Source organism: Argiope bruennichi, chromosome 9 (genome assembly GCF_947563725.1).
Source record: "Argiope bruennichi chromosome 9, qqArgBrue1.1, whole genome shotgun sequence".
In the NCBI taxonomy this organism is placed as follows: domain Eukaryota; kingdom Metazoa; phylum Arthropoda; class Arachnida; order Araneae; family Araneidae; genus Argiope; species Argiope bruennichi.
The window spans coordinates 122329248-122356105 of NC_079159.1; the positions used below are offsets into that span (position 1 = coordinate 122329248).

Sequence of the window (26858 nt, forward strand, 5' to 3'; positions counted from 1 at the left end):
TTTTTCTCCTTTTTTGGAAAGTTCTCAAGTTCAGTATTAAAAACCTCCTCTGTCTGGGCATTCATTAAAATCTTAGTTATCTTTTACAATTTCAGATAAAATTTTTGATCTTTTACATATTTAAAAATATATATATCATTTCAATTCCAGGATATTTTAAATTCTATTGTATTGCAAGCAACTTCATTGAAAAAAACAGTTAAATTCTATTAAAATAGAATAATATTTTCTACCTTGAAGAGAAAAGGAATAGGATTTCTTTAATTCTTCTGTTTTGCACATCTTTTATCAACTTTGGTGGATCAATTGACAATAATGATTCATTGGATGTCTGGACCAGATTTATTGGATATGAACTTGAACCAGATCCCAGGATCACCTATCAACAGTTTTGTAAAAACTGGAATGATGGTGCCATATATCCTTTCTGTCTGATCAATAACACTCCTATTATGATTTGCATGTGCAGAGATCCTTCATCCTTGCAGAAGTCATCAAAGTCTTTGGAGGTGATGGCAGAACTTTTATTGAAAATAATTCTTAAAGGATTTTAAACACAATTTGTTGGATCTTGAGATTTTGCAATGCATCTGGTGCTGATGTTATTTGGATGAAGTAAATAAAATGAATTCAGCACAGGCATCTGTTTCTGTAAATATGTGCCGATACCTATGCTTATAGATAATAGGAAACCAATTAAATAAATAAGGTATGTACTCAAAAGAATATTGTCCTTGAGAATTAGATTAAAAGATCTTCACCTGGCCTCATTTTTTATTACAGAGGATGGATTTCTTACAACTTCTTCAATTTTTTTCTTTGTATTCAAGATCTGAAAGTCACATTTCAAAAATCTTCAGGTTTCTGTATAGCAAACATAAATGTCCTATCTTTTGTTGTGAACTATACACAATGAAATAAAACTGCTCCAAAACCATAATTACTAGCATCCACATGCAGTTCAAGAGGTCTGTAGAAGATTCTCTGGCTGTTGTAAGTGATAATCCTATTTGTTTTCCTCCTCCAATCTACTCAGAAAGGAAAGATTACTAATTGACAATATTCTTATAAACACCCATTTTCAGTTGGCAGAATTCTCAAAGCAAAACAAATTTACAAGTTTGTGGAAACCATGTATCTAATGGAACTCTTAAAAAATAAAAGATTTATATTTTGCCAACATTTTAAAAACCGTTATTTTCTGAAGTCCCAAGCATAGCAATGAAATTTAAAATTTTCATGAATTTTCGAAGATAAACAAAGAAACAAAAGGGAAAAAATATGAAATCCAAAAACTGTCATCTAAGTTGAATGCACTTCACAGAAACAACATACCATAAAATTTTGCTGGATAGGAGCCCAAGTATACATGGTAGGAATTGGAGTGACAGCATACATGATGCGAAGAGGAGTTGATTGAACTACACCATCAGGTTGTTTAACTTCACACTGCAAAGAATATTTTCAAAATACAATAGGCAATATGTATACTTATAACAAATGCAGATAAGTATGATAATATAAAAATTGCAATAAAATCAACCAGGTTATTCTGATACAAAATAAAAATAAAAATCCAATGATATGCATGCAAAGCAAATATAAATGTATTCATTCTTTTAATATTCTTCAGAGAGAAAATGAATTTTTAAAACAAAACAATTTATAAATTTATAATGACAGTTGTAATTGTTTTGTTTTTGTTTGTTTTCAGCTATATATATATATATATATACTAGCCGCCTTTGGCGACCAGCCGGTTCGCCAATCTTAATGTTCGTTTAAATTTCAATAATTAAATAGGTTGAACCGGAGTTTAACCCCCTTCTTCGCCAAGTTGCGATAACGCACCAAAGCTGGCAATCTTTATTATGCACTATAATTGAACATCTGCTTCTTTGCTTTTGAACATTTCGCAAGGCCGTTGTTTGCGATTTTTAAAAATTTCGCCAAGCAGGGGATAAAACTCCGGTCGTACCATTAAATATTTTACGCAATTCCAACTTTAATAGATTCTTCAGCAAAATATTTTAAAACTTCAAATTTTGATAGTCATATAATTCACTCATAATATTATAAAGGCCTTCAGTTATAGCGTGATATGTATCTCTCTAATTTTCTGTTACCCCTCGTAGAAATTATGCTTTAAATTAAAGTGTAAATGATTAATCTGCAATTAATATAATAATATTTTTTACTGAAACAAAGCATTTTTTTTAATAATATGATTACTTATAATAGAGTCACTGAGCGTTTAAACTTTATGGTCACTAAAGAATATTTTTCTTAATTTATGTAATATCTCAAGAATTGGTCAACAAAAATTTCTGATTCATCATGAACAGATCGATTCATTAACAATGTTTAATTTTAAATGCATCAAACACTAAGAAAATAAAATGAATCGTTTAAAATAATCGGTCGAAAACAGGTTTTAAAAAAAACTACTTAAAACGATGTACTTAAAACTATAAGCATATACAAAAAATAACTAACATAAATACATTTTACTTACAAAAGCATGCAACTAACCTAAAAATAATTTAAATCGTCCGTTGGTTGTCATGCCAACAATCAGAACAATGCGCATGCGTGGATTTTCTTCGCCAGTTACGTTAATGCAAATGCGTAAATTTTTCTACGCTAGTTGGGGTAACGCTATGCAGATTAGACATTTTTAATTTCCTTTATTCTGTGTTATTTTAATTCAAAAGTACTTCAGAATGAATCTGAAACATGGATTAATTAACAATGTTTAATTTTAAATGCATAAAACATTAAGAAAATAAACAGAATCGTTTGAAATAATCCATCGAAAAATGTTAACCCTAGCCTCATTACTGTTGGGAGAAAAAAACAACTGATGCCTTACTTATTTGGCGGTGGGGAAAATGGAAGATTTTTTTGGCGGAAAAGTTGGCGGTGGGGGAAATGGAAGATTTTTTTGGCAGGAAAGTTAGTTTTTAATTAATAATTAAAATTTCAAAAAACGGGACCCCAGGTGCACATTCCCGACCTCTAAGGTATACATGTACCAAATTTGATAGCTGTATGTCAAATGACCTGGCCTGTAGAGCGCCAACACACACACCCACACACATTGAGCTTTATTATAAGTATAGATATATAGCTGATGAAAATTTATTTATATTTATAGTTGAAATAAAAATCAGTTCTTAATAGAACTTTAATGCTTTTCTATTCTTAATTACTTGTAAAAATCTTGAAAAATTTAATTTAAAAATCAAGTAATCTCAAGTTAATCTCAAAATACTTATAGATCAGTGCTTTGAGATCTATTTAAAATCTTGAAAAAAAATTATAAAATGTATTTGTATATTTAATATTTAAAGTTTTATGGGCTTTTTCATATGAAATTTTAAAATTCTATAATGATCTTGTTTCAGAAAGCATCAGATATAAAAACAAAATCTGCATGTAAGAAATGGTCTAAACATTCACCTTCTTCATCACAGGATAATGATCAGGCAAATCAGTAGGGAAGACAGAAATGGCATTTGTCCCCTGAAAGTAGTTTTCCTGCAACACTACTTTTTCTGAGATATATCTGCGATTTGCAAGATAGGCTGACTGAAAAGAAATTTTTAGCTGTTCAATAAATAAAAGAAAAATCATTTCAAGCTTTTTAACATTCAAACTTCATTTTCAAATTTATACACTGTATTATAGGTAGAAAGCAGAAAAAAAAAAATGATGAAAAAATTAGAATAAAATTTATTTGATTTCAGTTATTTAATTCTGAGGAAATAAATCTCAGTTCAGTTACAAATTTTAGAAAATGTCATAAAATCAGCTATGGTAAAATCAATTGCAACATTTAAGCCAACCAATTAAAAAGCATAAGGGAAATCAAAACATATAGTCATCAATTGTCATCTGTAGTGCTGGGGAAAGTAAGAAAGAAAAATTCCCTGCCCTTTTGTCAGTGTCATTATTGAATGCGAAATCCCAACATCTAGCAATTGAGACAGATTTTTAAAAATGTATAAATTGATTCATTTTTTGGTGTGTAAATTAACCTAAGTATGAACAAATAGCAAAAATCAATGAACTAAAGAAGTAGCATATTATATTTTATGTTTATGCTGATTCATTAAATTCTCTCTTCACACATCAACTTAAAAAATTATTGCTAACACTTCTTTACAGAATTTTTTTTAATAAATTTTGTACTTGACATTATTTATTCTATTAGCGGATCACAAATTATCAGTTTTGATTTGAGTGTTCAGAAATATTAGAATAGAGATGATCCCATTGAAAGGAAAAAACTTCTAATATTATTATATATTTAAATCTAAATTATATTGCAAATAATGCATATGTATATATAATTTCTTAAGCACTCTAGCAATGTGCATGATATTTTCTACAACTTTTATTTGTCAATTTATAGCAATCAGAACTGATATATTATTAGCAGAATAACAGTTCATCTAGAAGAGCATATCTTCCAGTGTCATAACAAATTATTGGAAGTAAAATCTAAAAGCATGATAAAATAATAATAATTTTTTTTACCTTTATTTCATCATTCCGACGAAATCTTTTTAGTTGACGCAATTTCATATATTCTGACTTAACTTTTTTCTTCCACTCATTTGGAACTTTCAAAGCTTCCTTATTAATCCTCTCATATTGAGGGGTAGCTAATCGAGAGCTATATAAAAATAATAACAAGGATTTGAATAAAAGAATTGTCTAAAATTACAACTCTATTATATCAATCATATAAACAATATGTTTAATATCATGAACTCTTTATAACAATGATGATTTTGCTAAGATTTTAAATATAATTATTGAATATATGAAACAAACAAATCAAAGGTAAGTATGAATATTTTCTTCTTCCTCATTAATTTGATAGTTATAGTAATAAGTGATTACTACACAACTTAACTTTTTCATCATAGTAAATTTGTAAATTAATAGATTTTCACAGAATTGAGCATCATAAATCAATATATTTGTGGTTTTCATTTTATTAAAGTTTTAAACAGTTTCATACTGACCAATAATTTAAGAATGCTTATATGTGACAGCAGAAATAAGAATTTATGATTTAAATTGGACATATTATTGAAATGCCACCTTTTTAGTGAGCAGAGTATTAGTTAAATTATGCCTTTAATAGATTATAGTTTTTTAGATAATAGCTATTTCTAATGAAAAATCCAAGCCTATCAAGAGGATGACAGATTTTGTGTCCAGGTCTATAAAAATTTCTAAAACAAGTTCTATATTATCTATATATCAATGCTATATATGCAAGACAAAATTTATATATTAAGCAGAAGGGGATATATTACCTCTCATTCTCTTTAACTGTAAGTCACACAAAATTAAGAACTCAAGTGAAATAAAACAAAAAACACTTTTGTTATCATGATACAAATCATTTAATACTTACTTAATAAAAAACATTACAAAACAAGATTACTTTTTTTTATTGCTGATATATCATGGAATGCAATAAAGGACAAACGTGACACAAGTTTTAATGGCAATAAAATTTCAACTTTAAATTATTGTTCTTGAACTAAAAAGTTCAAAATCAGTTTATTTTTGGACATTAAATTTGATGTGTCATCTTTCCTGTGTTCTTTTTAGATACAGTTTATTTTCGGACATTAAATTTGGTGCATCATCTTTCCTGTGTTCTTTTTAGATACTAAGTCCAACATAAATGATGACTCTTTTGAACCTAGCTAGCAATCTTGTATGTTTCCTTCTTTTGGCATCACTAGTAAGTGCCTGTTTTCTCATATTGCTTAGGCTTATTATCTTCTTACAAAGCGAGCAATAGGGAAAAAATGGATTTTGCACAGCTCAAACCCATTCAATGAAATCAAGATTGATTTTTTAATCCATTCATTTTGTATTAAATACAGATTTTGAGCAGCTCATTCTTTTAAAAAAAATACCTAATCTACACTGAATAAGCTCACAGTTTCTCAAGCAACAAACCATTCAATAAACTCAAATATGGTAGATTAAACACCACCCTACTACTTCAGCCAGAAACATGTATTCTATTCTTTCATGCAGTTACAGAAGGCGTGTACATGCTCATTAGCTGCGATATGGGAATCTCATGGAAAAACAAGATCGAAACTAGACTGAGCTAAAAAGAAAAAAAGAGGAGAGAGAAGGGGAAATCTTCGGCATTACACAATCATGAAGGGTATCGTTGTGTTTTTGGAAGCTATAACTATGATCTTTTTTTCTTGCAATCTTCAGAACTGACATTTTTTAGATGGGATTTCCTGTATTTTTCCTGTTTTTGTTGTTTTTTTTTTAATTTCTAAATCTTTCTTTTTTTTAGATGATTTTTAAATTTTGTATTTTCTGGTTTTCTCTGTTCTCCTGGTTGCATGGCAATCCTGTAATTAAACTTATTGCATTCCTCAGTAATTAAACTTATTGCATTCCTCAGTAATTGCTAACAGCCTTTCTTAATTCAGTATCTTTGAACCAAACTCACTTGTTTTAAAAACTCAGGGTGAATTTTAAATTAAATTTTAGGTTAATAATATTTTTAAAATACTTTAATCACCATGAAATAAATCTATTCCAATAGGAGGTCTTTAATAAAATAATGACAAATCTTAGCAATATCTCACTAACCAAATAGCGCTAATATTAAAGATGGGCAAAAGTTAGAACAAAGTAAATAAAATAGCACTAAACTATTTTTTTAACATTTTTTTGTGTCTATTAAAATATCAAAACTTTTGAATTTAAAATTTTAATCTCAGCAGGAACACTCCTGCAATTAGCAGCTAAACATCAGAATTGATGCATTTATAATTATTAAATATAAACATGATTTATTTAATCTTAATTAACATTTACGAATTGTTCATTTTAACTACATTTGGTAAGTAAAATTATAGAATGGCCTGCTTATGACATAAGAAAATACATTGAATGTGTAAGGATACATTTCCAGATTACAAATAAACAAGTCAATATACAATGAAAATATCAAATTTTATCAAGCATCAATAAATCTGTTATATAATGAAATTATATTTTATAAGCAAAAACTTTTAATTAAGAAAACAAAATAAAAGCTTTAAGTTTTAAAATATATTATGAAAAATATTATAAAAAATATTATGAACTTACTTCATCATTTTGTAACTTCAAAATTCTTCTGGTATTCAAAATCTAAAGTAGAGTAATTTTTTAAATTTATTAAAAAAATTATAAAAAATTAAATGAATAAAAATTTCTAAAAAGCTTTTTGAGCTGTACCACTAAATATTTTTTTTTCTTTTCTTTTAATTTACTATCAACTTTTAATGGAAAGTTAACTAACTTTAAAAATCATTATCATCTAGTATAATATAGTAAAATTACTAAAAATATTTCGAATAGTATAACATTAATAAAGACTACGAATTGGACTTAAAATGTGAACACCATCCTTAAATCAAAATTTTCCTTCTATAAACATATTAAAAGAAAAGAACACATTTATAAATATGAGAAAAAGTATTTTTCTGTATGCAAATGCTATTTCAGGATGAAAATTAGAAATATCATCAGAAAATAGTTAAATCACAACAATATGAAAACACTTAATAAACAGTAGCAACTTATAAACAGAAAAACAACCAAATAATAATAATAATAATAATAATAGGGGGTATGGTGCAATCAGAAGAAGTATTTATTAATGCCTCCATTTAATAGAGTTTTACTGATAACTCATTATCCTTTGTATTTATTTTTCTGTAAATGATCAAAACAATGAATCTTACTTAGGATTGAATTGTTCAAACATCAGGAACAAGCGATGGGAAAGCGATTGGAAAGCCGGAGAATATTTTGATTATTTCAAACAGTTATTGGAATTCTTCAAACAAAACACATATGACTCATATAAAATTTGTTCAACAGATATTTATATTTACATGACAATACAATATCTGTATCGTAAGCGGCACTTACGATCATCAACAAAATAACAACAATAAAAGAAATTTGTTTTGAAATTAGATGAAATTCTGTGAAGTTAAAGTACTTTTTCTAATGATAACTAAATAATTATTTAATAATAATTATACGATACGAGGATTTTTATTTCACTACTTAGAATCGAATTTCAAAGATATTTAAAATTCTATTTTTGATTGAAAAGTTATTCAATATTCTTTATTTTTAATCTACTGAATCTTTTTTATATAAAATATACACAAGTCACACTGGAACAATCCAAAATTACAGGGATTCTGCTATTTCCATCACATAACCTACCTTGAGAAGTGAAGAACGCGGTAAATACAAAATGAATATAGTGAGATGACTCTGGTGTGAATAAAGATTTCGTTGTTTCTAGATCTTGTGTGAATCTTTTTTTTTTTTTTTTCCAGATTTTCCTGTATTAAAAAAAAGTGAAAACTGTAAAGAAATATATTTCTCCGGTTTTTAAAATTTTATATATAACTCTGTAAGGTATATTGTTCGTTTTTGTTTTCTTAAATTTACTATGTTTTCATGGACCTTTATTTATTTCATCTTCTTTTCTTTTACTGTGTGATAAGAGAAGATGGTGATCATTTATAAGCTTTTTATCTTTGAATTCTCATGATTTATGAATTAAATATAGCTTTAATAAATAATTTCTATTATACTTTCGTTTTTCAAATATATATTGTATTTGAATTATTGAATGTTTTGTTAAAATCTTTATTTTTCTATTTGTGTAGAATCTTTGAGACAGGAAAAAGAAGCAATGTTTGATATTTTTCTTACCGAAGATATACGTAAGCTTATGAGGAACAAGTCAATTGTTTTCTTAGGCGATTCAAGTAAGGTTTGAAAGCATTTTTTTTTTTGTTTGATATTATTAAGACCACACATTCTGTCTCTTATGATGATTTTTATTTATTTTGTGGAAAATAACAGGTTAAATTAGATACTTGTAATTTAGTGGATACTAAATTTATCTATAATTAAATGTTCAAAAAAATAGAATTCTGAGGATAAATAATTTGGAAAATTCTTCAGCTTTAAATAATTTTTATTCGTATTTTCTCTAATATGAATATTTTTCTATCTTTATTTATCTGAAATTGCATTAGCTTTATTTGATTAATTTTTTTATTTAAGTGTAGGTGTATGAAAATTTCTTAGTGATTTTGAAACTAGATGCAACATGCATTATTCCTAAAACAAAAACATGTTGTTAAAAATTTTGAAATTAATGATTATTTTTATCTTTAAATTCTGCTGTATTTATCTGCTTATTTTAACTAATTTTGTTGGAGGAAATGAGAAAAAAAAATTGATTTTTAAATTAATCATATTGAGGTGAGAGAAGCATAGAACATTAAAACTATTAATATGTAATTGATTATAGTTTTTTTTTATATAATTAGCATAAATTTTTTTTGCCCAATGTTTTGTGAAAATAATTTTGTAAACCCATTTTTGTCGAATTTACTAATTATTTGAATCTTTAATACTTGTAACATATATTGATTCGATTCAATTTGCTCTTAATTCAAATTTTCAGAGTTTCTTTGTATTAATTATTGCTGAACATAATGTTGCCAATTTAAATAAAATGTGACGCTAGATTCAACATCCAAACATCGATAAAAATGTGAAAAGTTGTTTTTTTAATCAAAGATTAAAATCTAAAAAATTTTTAAATAGATATTTTTAAAATTTTTCTATAAAAACTATAATTTATTATGAGACAAAAAAAATCCTATGGGAAGAAAATTCTTGAGTTTATGTATTTATTCATGTACAAAAGTGCTTTTTATTTTTTTTAATGTTATGTGCTTAAAAAGTACTTAATTTTTGGATCCATTTCACACTATGCACCCTGGACCCCCCCCCACACACACTTTTCGATAGATCTGCAACGAAAAGCGTTGAATTCGCCAGAAAAGTAATTAATTAAAAATCAATGAAAAAAGCCATTTCCACTATTATATTTTAAATTGAGAAGAAATGGTTGAATAATGACTTAAAAATTTTTGAAAGATGTAACAAAGTTAGAATATTGGAATTTTGGTTTTAATTCTTTAAATATTTTGGGAAAAGTAAATACTAATCAAAAATTCCTTAACTTCATTAAATTACACTATAGAGGAAAAATAATTTTCTTTTGATTGGCATTGATTGTTTGATGGTTTAGCTGATTATTTTTTTTCTATGAGTATTACAAATAATATTACATGAAAAAATATATGAAAAATCACCCCTATACATCATAAAGTATTAATCAAATTTTTTACTGTAAATTTTAAAATTTGTGCTTCAAAGTGCATTGAATTGTCATTACAATTGCCTATGTGCAAATTTCATGGCTGTAAATACAATAGATTTGACTGTTCATTATTGATATATACAAATTTATCTTTTATAAATATAGATCATTAAATTGAATGACATAGTTTGATTTGTACCAATTTTATAGTTTAATAAAAAAAATATTATTTGTTGGATGTTTGCAGATTTGATATTAATTACCATAGTGTCTTTGTTCATAGACATGTTTGTGTATCTTCTGAAAAAAAATTTAAGTGTTACTCTTTTTTTAAAGAATATTATAATTTATTATTGTTTATATGGAATTTGCAATCAAATAAAATGCAATTAATTTTTTTTCTGTCTATGATGTTTTAAGTAGATCTTCTAATTACTTTGAATAAAACATTTTGTCACTGACAAAGTATGCCTACAAACTTTCAAGTAAGCATTACTTCACTTTTTAAGGTACTAACTTCAATTATTGAGAGATATTAAAATCTGCATTCTAAAATTAAATAATTAAAGGATTTCAGAATTTCCTAGATTTTTAGTATTATGTTAATTTTGGTAATTAAGATAATGAAATTATCTTAATTACCAAATATGTTAAGAAACTTTCAGTTACTCAGTAGCTTTTACCAAAGTGGGAGAAACATACTTCATGATTTTATCACTTTATTTGTAATACTAAATGTAAATAAATAACATTCAATAACATCCAAACTTTAGTATTGGATTGAATAGCTTTACTATTGGAAATATTTCATTTGAAAAGTTTGTTCAAAGAATAGGGGGATTTCTTATTAACTGAACATTAATGCTTGGACAAAAGAAAATGTATTTAATGTATGTATATACTTTAAAATGTTGCTACTGTAAGTTTTTATGAAGTTTTTTTTTTTTTTTTTTTTTCGTAGTTTTTGATTCTAAATAAGTCTTGATATCATTTCTTGTATCTATACAAGATTGCAAATAGTCCTTTAGAAAAATATGTTGTTGAGTAGAAGTCATTATGCTCATAAATTTGTTCCAAATAGGAAAACTATTTAAAATTAGATTATAGATCATAATAGGTAACTATAATTATTAGTTTTACATTATTGTTAGTTTTTCAAAGATAAAAAATTGTCAATTCAGTAAAAATCTTTATATAATGATATATACTTTATAAAATATACTTTTCAATCCAAAGCTAAAGTAAAATTCTGGTTTCAATTCATTATAGATGTGAGAGCTTTGTACAAAGATTTTCTGTGTTTGCTGCGGAACTCACAGTTCATCTCAGATCATATCCTTAGGACTAAAGTAGGCAGAATAATACATATGAAAAATTCTTATTTTTCTCTGTCTTTATTATTAAATGTTATACTTAATCATTATAATATTATTTGGCTCTTCGTTTCATTCAGCATTTTTAGTTGATTTCTATGTGTTTTTATTTCTATTTGTCCATAAAACCTCAGAAAACATTGATGACTAATAGTACATTTTTGCAGGTTACATACTAAAAGTTTATCAGAAGAATTTTTTTCTTTTTAATCTTTGCTAGAACAAGAAAATTTGTCAGGGATTTCAAGTTTATTTCACAATTTTTTTAATTGACATTGCATTTAATATATAATTATTTTTTAGTTATTAGCTTAATTTAAACAATTGATTTTCAGCCATTTGATATTTTATGTAAATTTGGTAATTTGTTATCTTTAACATTATTAATGACACTAAATAATTTTTTGTGAATTGCATCTTTTTAAATATATTTCTACTATAAAAAAAAAAGAAGAAAAATTACCCAATTATGTCAAAGTTTATTCTTGCTAAAATTTATTTAAGATCCAAGATTTAGTATAGTGGTGAATTTGAGAACCACGCTGCTGTATTTGCAATAATATGTCAAAATATTATTAATTCTTAAACAATGTTAGTATTGCATAAATTTTTTGATAATTTTATTAATTATAATTTTAATTAGCAGTGAAATCTTTAACAATGTAAATATTAGTTAATGAATTGGACATAATCATTAGAAAATAAAATTTACATAATGATATTAATAATATTTGAAGATTTTCATTTGCCTTGTAAGATCTGTAATTTATTTTTATTATTTTATATCAACTTTAGATAAAATTGTTTGACTAGAAAGTTTCAAATTGCTTTTTACTCAAGATGCTGGGTTTGAAACATATTCTTTGTAAATATATGTTCTGTATTTTTGTCCAATTATATTTTTACTGTATCAGAGATTAAAAACAATCACAATATCTTTCTAAAATGCAATTTATATAATGCCTATATTTGCATGCATGTTTATTTATTATTATTATCTGTGCCAACTGAAATGCTACATAAAATGAAACTGAGGATTGCTTGCATAGGCAGACCATTGTTTGTCTATTACAGCATCATTTAAGGGTAAATGGGCTTCCTCCCCCCAACAAATGCTATTGCATTTTTAATGCAAAAATTACATAAGCCATTTTTTTCTTCTGTATCATAATTCATCTGATTTTAGAGATACTTTTTTTTTTTTTGGATGGAAAAGAAAAACTTTTTAACTGGCTGCAATTGTCTAAACAAGATGCATAAAAATTTTAAAATGTAAATTTTTGAAAATTAATAGGAATTTTTTTTATTAATGTCATCTTATTTCATACCTTATTTTGAATCTACATTGCCCATTTATTTCTAATAGGAAAAGTATTAAACATCTCTTCAAGCTTTTTGGGATAGCCTTTCTCTCTCTATATATAATCTATACAATATTGATTGTTATGTTTAGTAATGGCAAGTTTAAATGTAAATGCATCGTTGCATTTAAATTGCTGAAGCAGTACATTTTCAGAATAAGATTTGGATGTTTTTTTAACAGGGTGTTATCAGTATAACCAAATCATATCAAAAAGAAAATATAAATTGAATTTGTTTGTACTTAAAAATTTAGTAATAGTGGCTTTTTAAAAATAATTATATTGTGTACTAATTCACATCAAAATAAATATTATGTTGTTTGTAGTTCTGTGTTTAAGAAGAATGCAGAAATAAATATAGCTTTTACATTACAATAAGTTTGACTCTTCAATTTGAATATCTTTTTTAAAAATGATGTTAATTGGTAATCTCAATCGAAATCTATTTGTTATTTAAAATAAATATAATTTATCTTTATATGTATGTAATGCAATTTTTTTAAAAAAATCATGGGGGAAGAAAAAAAAGCATGATGAGCAAAAAAGATCCCAGTAGTTGCATTGACTGGCAATTCTACAGAGCTCTTAAAAACTATTGATCAATTATTACTAAAAAATGTAATGCTGCCTTTTTTTTAATTTTCATTAGTTTTTCTTTATTAAATCAAAAATATATATATTAAACTAAAATCTAAAAATGCTGAATATCTTTTGATTGTTTCATTATATATTAAATTTATGATTACAAGTTTTACTTATATGTTTATATAAAAATTCATAGGGATTCAATTTTTTAATTTTGTCTTTTTTTCTCCAAATATTTTACTTCATATAATTTCTTAGACAATTGTAAATTTTTGTCAAAACATTTATTATTTTTCTATTGTTTTTATTTAAAAGAATTATAAAGTAATTAATTCTTAACAAATCATGAAATTTGAGGTATTTCCTGAGCATTGTTTTTCTCTCTCTCTCTCTCTCTTTAAGATGGAGAATACTGTCTTTGGTGATAAGTTAGTGTACCATGGAGAAAAAACGAATGCACGCTGTTACAGAGAAGAACGAGAAGCATCAATTGAGAGCACTCGCATATCCTTTTTCTTCTTAACTAAAATCTATGATGATTATATTAAAGAAGTCTTGAAAAAAATCACCATGAAATCAAATCCTGATGTTATAGTTATAAATAGCTGTCTTTGGGATATTACTAGGTAAATAACATTTTAATTAAGTTAAATGCTTGAATTTTAAAGGGCAGTGAGATACCTGATTTCCACATTTGAATCCAGAGATTTGATATTGCTTTTAATATTTTATTACAAATAATATTTTGATGGATATTTAAAAATTTCAATTATCTAAAAATAAAAAGTTTAAGAAAACTTTTTAATATTTTTACCTGGTGATGGAATTCTTCTGTTTTTGAACATAAAAATTTATTTTAAATACCATATATTTATGCAACAAAAGTTTTTAAAGCCTATTAAACATTGTTTCAATGTTTAACATTATTTATGTGGATTATTTTTTACTGTTTTGATTATTAATCTTTTATATTTAATGCAATATATAAATGCTTCACTGCCACATGTATAAATGAATAAATAAGTGAAAAATTTTAAATACTTAAAATTTCCAATCTATTCAACATATAATATCTAATACTAAAGTAAAGAAGTTTTTTCAAAACCTTTGTACAGTAATTTAAAATATATAAATGAACTTTAAAGTAAAGATTATATTTAAATAGAAAATGTTTTTGCCAAAGAGATTACTTATAGTTTTGTTTTTTAAACGCAGGTAGCTCTATCTGGCATTAAATTATTTTAATTATCATTCATTTAGATGAGTTGCTTGCTTTCAATACCAGAATTTTTTTCAAACCATAGAGAAAGAGTTTAATTAGGGCATCAGTGAATTGCAGAATAAGACTACTTCAACTGGAGAACTGCTTTGCACTTAAAGCTATTTGCTATTAAATGTAAAAATCTGTTGTTGTTAATGTTATTTTCTCTTAATAATGAAAGGTTGAATTATGTATTTATGAATTGCTGACATTTGTCTTTGACACAATTTAAAACTGAAATGTCTCATTCATAAGTACTACATTCCTTAAAAATAGTACATTAATCCAACAAATTTATTAATTCAGTGCAGTTTTAAAAAACTACTTTAAATCTATAGCACTGTAAATCAGCAGTTCATAAAAACATCACATATTTTAACATAAATTGCACAAAATTGTTTTCTTTATATTTTTGAATAAATAATTCAAATATCTTTTATATTTTTCTAAATGGTATTAAATCATGCTTCTATCATCAGTATATATACTCTAAAATAGAAACATGTTTTACTTGTGTCCTATAATTATTTTATATAATTTGTTTTCTAAAATTTTAATGTATATTTTTGTTGGGAAAAAAAGGATTAGAATGGATCTGAATAGGTGCTACATGTATTTTTTGAATTGTGAAAGGTGAAAAGTACGTATTTCAATTCATATTTTGCAAATCTGAAAGAATACCATGAAGTAAAAATCCAATGTAATTTCAAATAATTCAAAACTCATATACAAAATATGTAATTGAAAGAAATTATTTATACTTCACTTCAATATTTCATACAAATATCTAACTTCTTTTTTTTCTCCTATTTATAAAAATAATCCTTGGTTTGGCTTGCACTTTGAGTATTGTGAAATTCTTTGTATACAACAATTACAAGTACAATAGAATCTAACCTTTTAATATAGACTTTGACTTATCATTTAAAAGTATTGGATTAGAAAAATTAGACTTATTAAAAGTTTCTGGGAATATAAAAGAAATAGCAGAGATAGGGTTGCCACGCAACTGGGAAGGCACAGGGAATTTAAAAATTGGCAGAAAAATGGAAAATACAGCAAATTTCTTAATTTTTTTTCTCCTATCAAAAATTAAAAAAGATAAATAAATAAATGCCTATTTCTTAAGATTGCATAATAAAAGATCATAGTTATAGCTTCTGAAAGCGAAGCAATACCATTCTCGATTGTGTAATGAAGAAACTTGCCCTTTTCCATGAAATTCTCTAACTGCAGTTAATGAACATGCTCGAGACTTCAGTAACTGCGTGAAAGAATAAAATACATTACTCTGGCCGGAACATTCATTATTCAAAAACAGCACGATAGTTTTTAGTCTACTATACTTGAGTTTATTGAATGGCTTGTTTATTATTTGTGAAACTCAAATTATTAAATAGATTAAGGAACTTTTTAAAAGAATGAACTGCTCAAAATCATATTAATATGAATTGGATAAAAAAAAATCAATCCTGATTTTGCTGAATGGGTTCGAGAAGTTCTGCAGAATCCATTTGTTGCATACTGCTCACTTTATAAGAAGACAATAAACCTATATAATATGGGAAAACAAGCACTTACTAGTCATGCTGAAAAAGGAAAATATACAAGTCTGCTTGCCAGTTCAACAGATTTATTATTGATCTTGGACTTAATGTCTAAAAGGAATGCAGTGAAAGTTGATTTGTAAAAAAGTAATCTTGAAAAGAAAGTAATCTTGTTTTGTAATGTTTTTTTGTTAATTAATCATTCAATGCTTTGTATCAAAATAAAAAATATATATATGTATTTTATTTCGCCGGAGTCGTTAATTTTGAGTGACTTGCAATTAAAGAGCATGAGAGGTAATATATGCCTCCCCCCCCCTTTAGAATATAAATTTTGTCTTTCTAAATTCTTGGTAATAAATAAAAAGGATTTTTTTTTTTTTTTTTTTTGTAAATATAAATTTTTTTATTTAATATGCAATTCTTTCTAATAATGTTAAATTGTTGCCTCCTTTCCTTGCTTTCACCACTCCTTAAAATCTTATTTAATTACAATTAGCACATGAGGGCTATTCATGTTTTTCCTCATATCTTAAATATGTGTACAGGAAAAATACTGCAAACTTTTTTTCCAGTTTTGAATTGTAACCCTGAGATATTAATAATTCGTGGAATGTGATGAACTTGGAATGACCAGCTGCTCATTAAATTTTCTGTAAAACCTTTATGATTATGATTTCAAGACGAATTTTATTATTTAAAAGCAGCAAATGTATTTGGTGTAGTGAAAATATTTTTGGAATCTGCAAATCATCTGCATTATTAATATTCAAGGGTGCTCTATTTTCTAATATCTCCTGTATAATGATCTTTTAAAATAAAATTTAAGAAAATAATTCATCCAAATTAAGTTGCTGTTTTTACTAATCTCGGAATCATCTAGCAGGGCTAGATACTCCCCATGAATCAGAAAATGTCGAAAAACAGTTGAGGGTCCCGGAGGACTTTGTCTTTGTTAAAACCCAAACAAACCAAAATATGCGCAGGAAAGGCCATGTCTGCTGAACACCAATGGCACTCAGGGTATATTTTTTGACCCTGCCAAAATCCAAATTGAGTAATTCTGGATTTGAGTAAAAATGCTAAAGCTATGGTTACATCTGGAGCACTTTCGCCCCTTTTAAAGTATTTAAATTGTTGAGCACTAATTTGTCAATCAACATTAAATTGATCAAATTTAACAGAATATTTATTTAAATTCCAATGCCAGGTTTTAATTTTATAATGGGAAAATTGTGTTGTCTTATTCTGCTCTCTCAACTTCATTGGTTGTTTGACTATGTTTTATTGTTGGCATTGTTTTATGACTATATTTTATAAATTAGTAAATAATCCATAAATTATATCATACAACAAATTATAATGTTTTAAAATTTTCTACAAAGCCATCATTACATTTTGTATTGAAGAATTTTTATTTTTACATTTTGGAAAACTTAGCGCTTTATATATTTTTAAAAAAACTGATTTTTATATTTTGGACTGATGAATTTTTTTAGATGGGGTTTTGATGGAGTGGAACATTTCAAAGAAAATTTAAAATCTCTGATGGAAGAATTCAAGGTTTTATTTTCTGACTGCTTGATCATTTGGGTCACAGCACCTCCCATTGCTTGTGAACTTAAAGGAGGCTTTTTAGTCAAAGAACTGCAGTTTTTGAAATATTCACTTAGGTTTCACGTTGTTGAAGCAAATCATTATGCCAGAAAAGTGAGTAGTAATAATATAAAGATTTGGTGAAATCTTCAACTGCACTGCAAAGTTACATTTGCTAATTTTATTTAAATTTCCATTCATGTAAAGAATTTCAATCTTGTCGCTCAAATCATTTTTTTTTTTTTTTTTTTCTTTTTTAAATCCATTTTGTTTTCATATTTCCTTCGTAGGCAGCAATGGTTTATGGTCATTCAAAAGATTTCAAACCAAATCTGGCAATATAGTTGCCATTTATATCTATTCAGATCACTCTAGTTCTTGGTGGAAGAATATGAAATCCTTTCCACTGGAAAATGACTCGCAGTTGTTTCTTTACAAGCAGAACAAAAAATAAAAATATATATAAAAAAATTCCTAGAACATCAATCATTAACACTAATTGAAAATAAAGGAATGGTCAGTTTTTTACTTCAAATTCGATAACATAAACAATGTAGTGATCATGTTAAGCAAATGTTTTTGTATGCATTTTAATACTTTCAGTCTGTTTTTGATAATACAAAGTAAAAAATAACATTAAGTGACATTCACTGTATTTTTTATATGATTATATTTACTTCCAGGTAGTTATAGAGAATGGATTTGATGTACTTGACACACATTACCACCTCCATATGCAGATCCATCGCCGATGTAATGATGGTATTCACTGGAAACCAAAAGCTGTGCGGTATATAACAAATTTACTCCTTAGACATATTAGCCTTGCCTGGGATATTGCCTTACCCCACAGGTAAAAACTGAATAATATTGCAGTTTGTATAAATCCTTAAAATCTGCTTATTTTTATGGTTCTTATTTATTTAAGAACCTTAAGATTGCTTATTATTTGCTCCAGGTGTTTTTTCTTTTTTCTCCTAAATGGGGGAAGAAGAATTTTTTCCAATACTAGATTTGCCTCCGTAAATATATTTTCTTTGCAATGTCTGATCTTTCACCTTTCAACAGAAAATGCTGGCTGCAATAGTTGGTATGGAAGGTTTTCTTCAGTTTAAGGAAATACTGATAATACAATGAAAATCTATTCCTTATAGTGACTTCTTTTTTCATTTCCTTTTATTTGTCTAAGTAGGAAAAATATATCTTTTTGTACTAGGTACTATTTTATATATTCTTAGAAATCATGTGAGTTTGCATTTAGAAGTAATTATTTAATTTACAGTAGAGTTTCAAAAGTGAAACTTTAAGTGGTTAGTTTTTGGAGGAACTGGAAGAAATTGCTATCAATGACATAAAGTAAAAAAAGAATCTGATTTCTTCTGCACAGAAAAGAAATTTCTCTTAAGGAAGGAAGTTACCAAAATTGAATGCAAAGTTCTTGCACCTGGGCAGCAATTTGAACAAGTCAGATTTCTAACAAAATCTAACTGTAAAAAGCTAATTATATATTTAAAATGATAATGATCCAGCCGTAAAACATGCTCAGTTTTCCTCACCAAAGTTGTGCCATCTTCCAAAAATTTACCAAAATACTGCCATCTTGAATGGATACATAGTAACAAATTGCTTTTAAAATTGCAATAAAAAGTTATCAGGATTGCATTTGGTATATCATTCTTCTCGCAATTCAACATTAGGAAACAAAATGCTAAATCAAATTGTCGCCAAACGCTTTAATGTTGAATGCATAAATGCCATTGTTTATTTATTTGAAATAAGCACACAATGGGGATTGACTCCATTTATATAGAGCATTAATTGAAAAATACACAAGAAATACTAGCCACAAAGCAAAGACAGCAATGGATAAAAAAATTACTAAATTCTAAACCATATAAAAATGAAAATGTAAACAGATAGCAAGGGTTAAAAAGTAAAACACACACAAGCGACAAATTATGGCTATAATATATCATATTAATCAAAAACTTATTGTTGGCAATCTGAAAAAGATATTCATTGTAAAATCTGTAAATGAAAAGATAGTAGATAAAGGAAATCATATATAAATTTCCGCCTGTATAAATTTTTTCAGATATGAGTATGTCTGCCATTTTGTCATTGTGTTTACAATTTAATAAAAATGCTACTCTTCTTTTTTGGCTTTAAAATGTGCTTTTTTGGACGTAATTTAAACTGCAGGCTTAAGATGGAAAAGAAGTTAAAATCAGGTTGACAATGGCCTTTCAGAAGATTTCTTTTTTGTAAAACACCAATTTTAGAGATATCTTACAAACAAAAAACTAAATGAAACACTAGATGAAGAAAAATACATAAAGAATTATTTAGAATACAAATTAAAAGTGTTCTTGGCACTTTGAAGGAAAAAGTAATTTGGCATTAATAAAAACAAACAAAAACTATTTATTTCGATTTTTGATTTCTTTATGGTTCATCTATTCTATACATGACTTGACAACTTAAAAAAACTTTGTAAACCTCGCTATTCGACATTGTAAAGATTGTTTATCCACTTGTATACAAATATAAAAACTGCATCTTTATGGAAGGCTCTTAATTATTTGAGCTTAATTGAATTTTTGCTAAATATTATAATTCTTTGAATATCTCTTAACTCTTCTCATTTCTATGGCTTCATGCAAGGGACTTCATTTTTTAAATTAATAAAAAATATTTAAGATCAAGTACTGGACAAGGACAATCATGAAATCTTATTATTTCAGTAGAATAAAATATTGTTAAAAGTATTGTTGTGATATAGTTAGTGGATTTACTAAAATGAAAGTCAGAAAAGTGCAATTAAATCATTCTTATTGAGAATGTATTCTAATTTTTTTTTTTTTTTTTTTTTTTTTTTTTTCAAAACTGACTTGTTAAGTGCTTACATGCAAATATTTTACTCATGGCATAGGGTTGACTAAATATGGTACTGACTACAATTACTCAAGTAGTAATTCAGCAAAGAATTTTCCTTGTTTATGAAACTTTTCAATTCTTATTGAATCAATTCATTTGTGATAGCTAAATTCAGTACCATTGGAGAAAAGTGAGCACAAATAACTCCACAAGTAGATGTTAAAATGCATGTATAATGGCATTAAATTAAAATTAAATGCATGTATAAATGTTTTCATGTATAATGGCATTAAAAAAGAGAAACCATCCCCCCCCCCATATGAATTCGTCATTTTTTTTATTTATCTTGTATCCTGTAATTTCAGTTTTCAAGGATGAAAGTTTTTTACTATTCTTGATATATCACTCAAAATGAATTAAATATGAAAATTAAACAGCAATTTTACTTGTAAAATTCTAAATAATTCATTTTAATTCTTAAAATGGTAATTTTTAATGCAAATTTGTTATTTCTAATAAAGTATCCAATCAAAGAAAATCCCTATACTTTATTACAAAAATCAAATCTTCAAAATTTTGTTCCTGTGTAAATAATTGAAGCAAAAAACAATTCATTATTTTTGTTGTATTTTTTATTTATTCTCTTTTTATTCATAAAATTATGTAAAATGAAGCTTGAAAGAAAAATGCTGACTTTCCTAAATTTTGATTTGAGGAAAAAATAATCCCTTGTACTTCAAGGGATTATTCAAGATTATAATGATCATGATTAAAATGTTGATGATACTTTTTTTTATTATTATTCTCTCTTTTGCAGGTATGAATCTATTTCTGTTGACGAAAATTTATTGGCTTGTGAAGATACTGAAAATGCTGCAATTTTGGGAGCAGAAAGAAAGGTATTTGTGATATTAAATTATATTTTTACCAATTCTGATTCGAGTTCAACAAACCGAGAAAAATTATGAAAATTAGTAGGATCTAAATCCTGAAATGCGTTTCTCAAAAATAAAAGTTTACTATAATCAAAATTATGAGGTGCAATCTGAAGCAACCCCAAAATAGTTTCATATTGGTTAAATAATCTGACTTTTTCTTTAAAAACTATATGTATGCTTTCAGGAAAATGCTGATAACTTGAAACAGATGTGCCAAGGGAAATCAACTGCCTCATTAGAATCAAATAGGAGCGTAATGAAAACAGTAAACAAACTGGATGAGACTGAAGGAAAAAATTCTGCTCCCCCATACAAAGTGTCCAGAAAAGAAGAAAGTATTCACTCTCACATGGCTAAGAATGACAAGAAAAATAGAAGCAAGCGCATTCGCATGTGGAAGCAGAATAATCCTCAGTCCACCTACAGATCGACTGCGGCAGACTATAGGAATTATCCTGTGTTTAATACCAATTTTCAGTACCACAGTTCCACAAGTCATCCATCTCAAAGATTTACTCATCTGAATTTTCCACCAAATCCCAACTGTGTAAATTATCCCTCATTTAGCTCTTACCATCCAGGGCCTGGTTCTGTGAACAGTATGGAAAGTAACTTTGGTGGCCAAATTCATTATCAAAATTATGGCCCTCCTTATGCATTTCCACTAGTTGTTCCAGGGCAACTTCTTCAACCCAATTTTCATTTTTCTGATGAAATCCCATGGAATTTCCGCTTCTAGAAATGAAAGTAAGCTAAATAGTTTGTTTAAAAAAAATATATAAAAATCTTGTAATAATAGTACTTAAATCATCAGTCTGGAAATTTAATAGAATTTCCTGAAATAAAAAAACCTTCCATCAAGCAGTTTTGTTGGATATGAAAACTCAATCAATCTCTCCATTTGTCTTTCTTTGAACTGCATTCTGATTTTGAGAGAGAGAGATAGAAATTAAGTCTGTTAAATATATAAGAAGTTGTTAGAAAAACTGATTTATTTAAAAATATCTTTGAAATGTGCATTGTAAAATTTCTTAAAATAGCTTTCCATAAAATCCCAACTAGCAAATTGGAGAAATCGACATGTAGATTTAATACATTTAAGAATAACTTATTTCAAATCTATTACGACTTTATTACAAAGCAATATATTTGTGTTAAACTTCATTGAAAATCACTGGATTTCAATAAAATGTTTGAAATTGGTTGAAAGGACTGAAAAATCTCGTCTGAGTTTTTTAAAAAGATAATATGAAATAAGAATGCATTTTATATTTTAGATAATTTTGGCTTTTTATATTTTATTAAGGTTTCAACTGAAAATATAGTAATTTTTTTATCATTAACAACTGTTGCTAAAGTAATGATGTTTTTAATAAAGCTAGCTAGTAATTTTTTGAAATATGCTTAGAAAAAATGTGAAACATTTTATATTGAATCTATTTTTGCATGGCAGTTTATTATTTTTTTTGAACCAATTACATGTTTTTACCTGGACGTGCTCTCATAATAGATATAGTTGATGTCTATCCAGAAGAATAAGGCTTTTTGCACAAATTCTGAATATCACCAAAGTTTAGCAACTTTCAACAACAAACCTAGTGCTGAAAGTTTTTCTTCCTTCTCTTCTTTTTAAATATTTTGTATATGATTAGTTTTTATTGAATCATTCATAAGGCTAATTTTCGATGTTTTAAAGTTGTTAACTATTAAAAACAATTTCATTAGAAGTTTTATCTGCATTATCTATCTGAATTAGTAAGTGTTCCAGTTATAATTTTGTGTATTGAAAACTTCAATATGCAAATTGCTATAGTTCCTAAACTTGTTCCTGCATTTTGACAAATAATGATAATGCTGCTCCATCCGTTTATTTCGTTAATCCTTTAAATGTGTTAAATAGTGTGTAAATGTATACACTTAAATAAGCTATTGTGATATGTTTATTATTGTTATTTTAATTAAGTGCCTGATTTTCATTTTAATGAAAGCTTATTTATAAATATCATGTTTGTGTCTGATATTTTTTCATCATTATTAATACACAAAATGATATATCTGTAACAGCTAATCTAATCATTGGTATGACTTCGTATCGAAATATGTTTGGATATAATAGAATTTTGTTTGGAAAATTATATATTTCCTACTGCCTTTTCATTTTAATAAAATAGAAGAAAAAGGATACTTTTTATTTTTTAGTTAAGAGAAACACTTTTTCAATATTCAGGGAAAAGGAGACAATTATATGTAGGTAGTAATAAACCAATCTTAAGTAAGAAAAAGTTTGAAAAAGAAACTAAAATGAAAACGAAACAAAAACAGTTTCAAAATCGCAACTAAAATTTATAACCTATTAAAACTAAAACCAAAAAAGAACTTCATAGTATTTAGAGAGTGCAATTGCAGCTACTTCTAAAACACAGATGAATTGATACAAAAGTATTAGAATCAAGTTAATAGGAAAAACAAAAATTCAAATAAAAATTAAATATAAAAAAAGAATCTGGCCTGAAGACTTTTTCAAGGGTCAACCTCAGGCAGGGATTCAAAGAAAGGGATTTTTTCTGTGAGGAAATACAGACATTGTCTAATAATGATTAATCGTGACCCGAAAATCCCCTGAAATTATGCTCAAGAGATATACCATTTTAACAGAAAGGAAATATAAAACAACAAATTAGAAGAAATTAACCACAACAAAGTAAAAATACAATAACAATAAAAACAAAAAAATAGCACTAAAATTAAAAACGAAAAGGCCAGTACATACCATCAACAGTCAAGGAAACTTAAAACTATCGATTGTGATTCCCTGTTTTTAAAAAACTAGCGGTAAATTATGTAAACAGATGTAGGCACCCAGCGCCATCTATTGAGTGATCCAATATGCAAGGAAAGTTCTATTTTTATTCAAGCCAAAGGATTAATCCCAAACCATACCTTGTTTAATTAAAAAATTGACATTACAGTAATTTCTAGGAAATTCATTTTTAATTAAATTTTTAAGGAGGTTATTTGATGTTTCAATATAAGAATTTTTATTATTGCAAACCCTTTTGATCCTGTTAACTTGTGAGAAAATTAGATTTTTGAAAATTTTAGAGTTTAGATTAGAATGGTAGTTACATAGTTTTGAAAGTTGAAATCATCCCTTTTATCGTATATACCAACTATTGTTTTATCATTAGCAATTTCGATTTTAAAATCCAGAAAGGTAGCCTCAAGTTGATTTTTATTTGTATCTTTTAGAATTAAATCTTTTGGATAGCAATTAGTAATAATATTAGTATTGTCGAAGTTAATCAAAAGTAGGTCATCAATATATCTCCACCCGTTTATTAAATTATATTTAATTATTTTTTTCTCATAGTAATGCAGGAAAATATTAGCTAAAGCACTTGAGAAAGCTGTTTTCGGGTCACGAGGAATCATTATTAGACAATGTCTGTATTTCCTCACAGAAAAATCCCTTTCTTTGAATCCCTGTCTGAGGGTGACCCTTGAAAAAGTCTTCAGGCCGGATTCTTTTTTTTATATTTTTTATAATTTTTTTGGTTTAATTTTTATTTGAATTTTTGTTTTTCCTATTAACTTGATTCTAATACTTTTGTAGGTAGTAATAAATATATTTTAACAGCATGTTTATAAAATGACTTTTATTTTGTTGTGTTTGTGTTTAACTTGGTGGTCTGTAGATAGACTGACATATTTTATCTAATGTATTTTTATCTTTCCAATTTTGATATTCAATAATTTATCATTCAAATTTTCATTATGAGTACAAAACTTGTGTATTGAGTTTGAATATTTTGATAAAATGTCGGCTGTTATGTATCTATTGCATGTGGTGCTATCTTTAAAAATATGTAAACCGGCAAGAGTTATTACCTTAGTTTGGTTTAAAATTTAATCAAAATTTATTATGCTACTTGTAAAAAATTTTAATTAGAATTGTTAGTTTTTGAATTATTATAAACCCAGAAATGTCAAATAAATATAGGAATTCAGCTTTTAGTTTTTTTTTTTTTTTTATATATATATATATATATATATATATGATTACATTTTTCTGACTTGATAATACTTTTTATACAGAGGGGGGAAAAAAATAATTATTTGAATTTATGATAATTAAAACTGTGATAGTTAAATGATTTGTACATTGCTTGGTTTTTATATTTTGCTATATTCACCCTTTTTATAGCTGAATGCCAAACGTTTATGCAAAGACTTTTTTATACCTTTGTACATGATTAAAATGAACAATTACTAGTTACTGCATGTCTTTTTGATTAATGCACTTTTATATTTTTTAGATAAATATTTTTAAACATGATTTTTAAAATATTATCTAGGCTAAATTATGTATACAAAAAGATATTTAGCATGTGAATCAATATTTATTGACCTCTGCTGTTATGAATCTATTTTGTTTATCTTAAAAATAAAGCTTATTAATTCTGTTTTTCTTTTTTTTTTCAGTAATTTATTTATTATTGCACATTATTTCATTTTTATGCTCAATCCAAATCTGTTCTTATATTTAAACACATAACTGTTTTTAATCTTAACATTTCAAACACAATTCTAAAACAATTTTTTGTTAACGAACCACAATACTGCATAGTTCTAGTTGATTTTTTAAAAGAATAGTTGTATAAATTTATATAAATCCAGTTAAAAAATATAGAAAAATATTTTATTAAAACTTGTTCTTAGATTTTTCGGGTTGAATCGAATGAATTGTATTTCATTATTAGGTTTGCTTATGGTCTAATCCTTCTGATATTTAATTTTTGTATTGTTGTTCTGTGAGTCGGAATTTAGGATAAAGTACACACATCATTCTAATAAGAATAACTGATCTGTTAAAATATAATTTATGAATGAAGTAAATGCAATGGGATTCAGTCTATTATAAAATATAAAGTAGCTGAATGGAATTATGGATATCCTGAATTTTTTGAGAAAATAACAATATGATAGAAAATGATTTTTATGAACTTTTTGAAGCTTGTGCTAGTTTTGCTTCGGTATATTTCTCCTCATCCTTTTCACAAAGGCC

General features: G+C 26.3%; 2 protein-coding genes across 3 annotated transcripts in view; one reads left to right on the plus strand and one right to left on the minus strand.

Annotated features, from left to right (window-relative positions):
* Positions 1-8021, minus strand: part of LOC129984254 (histone-lysine N-methyltransferase E(z)-like) — a 32490-nt gene extending 24469 nt beyond the window's left edge. Inside the window, exons 1-5 of one of the 2 annotated variants that reach the window (XM_056094093.1) lie at positions 7794-8021; positions 7156-7197; positions 4543-4681; positions 3463-3591; positions 1336-1449 (exon numbers count right to left, since the gene is read on the minus strand). In XM_056094093.1, the coding sequence (XP_055950068.1) occupies positions 1336-1449; positions 3463-3591; positions 4543-4681; positions 7156-7163 (390 nt within the window). In that variant the 5' untranslated portion in view covers positions 7164-7197; positions 7794-8021. The remainder of the gene's footprint in view (positions 1-1335; positions 1450-3462; positions 3592-4542; positions 4682-7155; positions 7198-7793) is intronic. The other variant, XM_056094094.1, reaches the window with a different exon arrangement.
* A 269-nt stretch (positions 8022-8290) lies between these two features.
* On the plus strand, positions 8291-23756 carry LOC129985184 (PC-esterase domain-containing protein 1B-like). The gene is made up of 8 exons (XM_056095113.1): positions 8291-8309; positions 8742-8843; positions 11525-11604; positions 13977-14200; positions 17882-18092; positions 18662-18831; positions 21673-21754; positions 21978-23756. The coding sequence occupies exons 2-8, from the start codon at positions 8768-8770 to the stop codon at positions 22530-22532; spliced, it is 1398 nt and encodes a 465-aa protein (XP_055951088.1). The 5' UTR covers positions 8291-8309; positions 8742-8767; the 3' UTR covers positions 22533-23756.
* The last annotated feature ends 3102 nt before the right edge of the window (positions 23757-26858 follow it).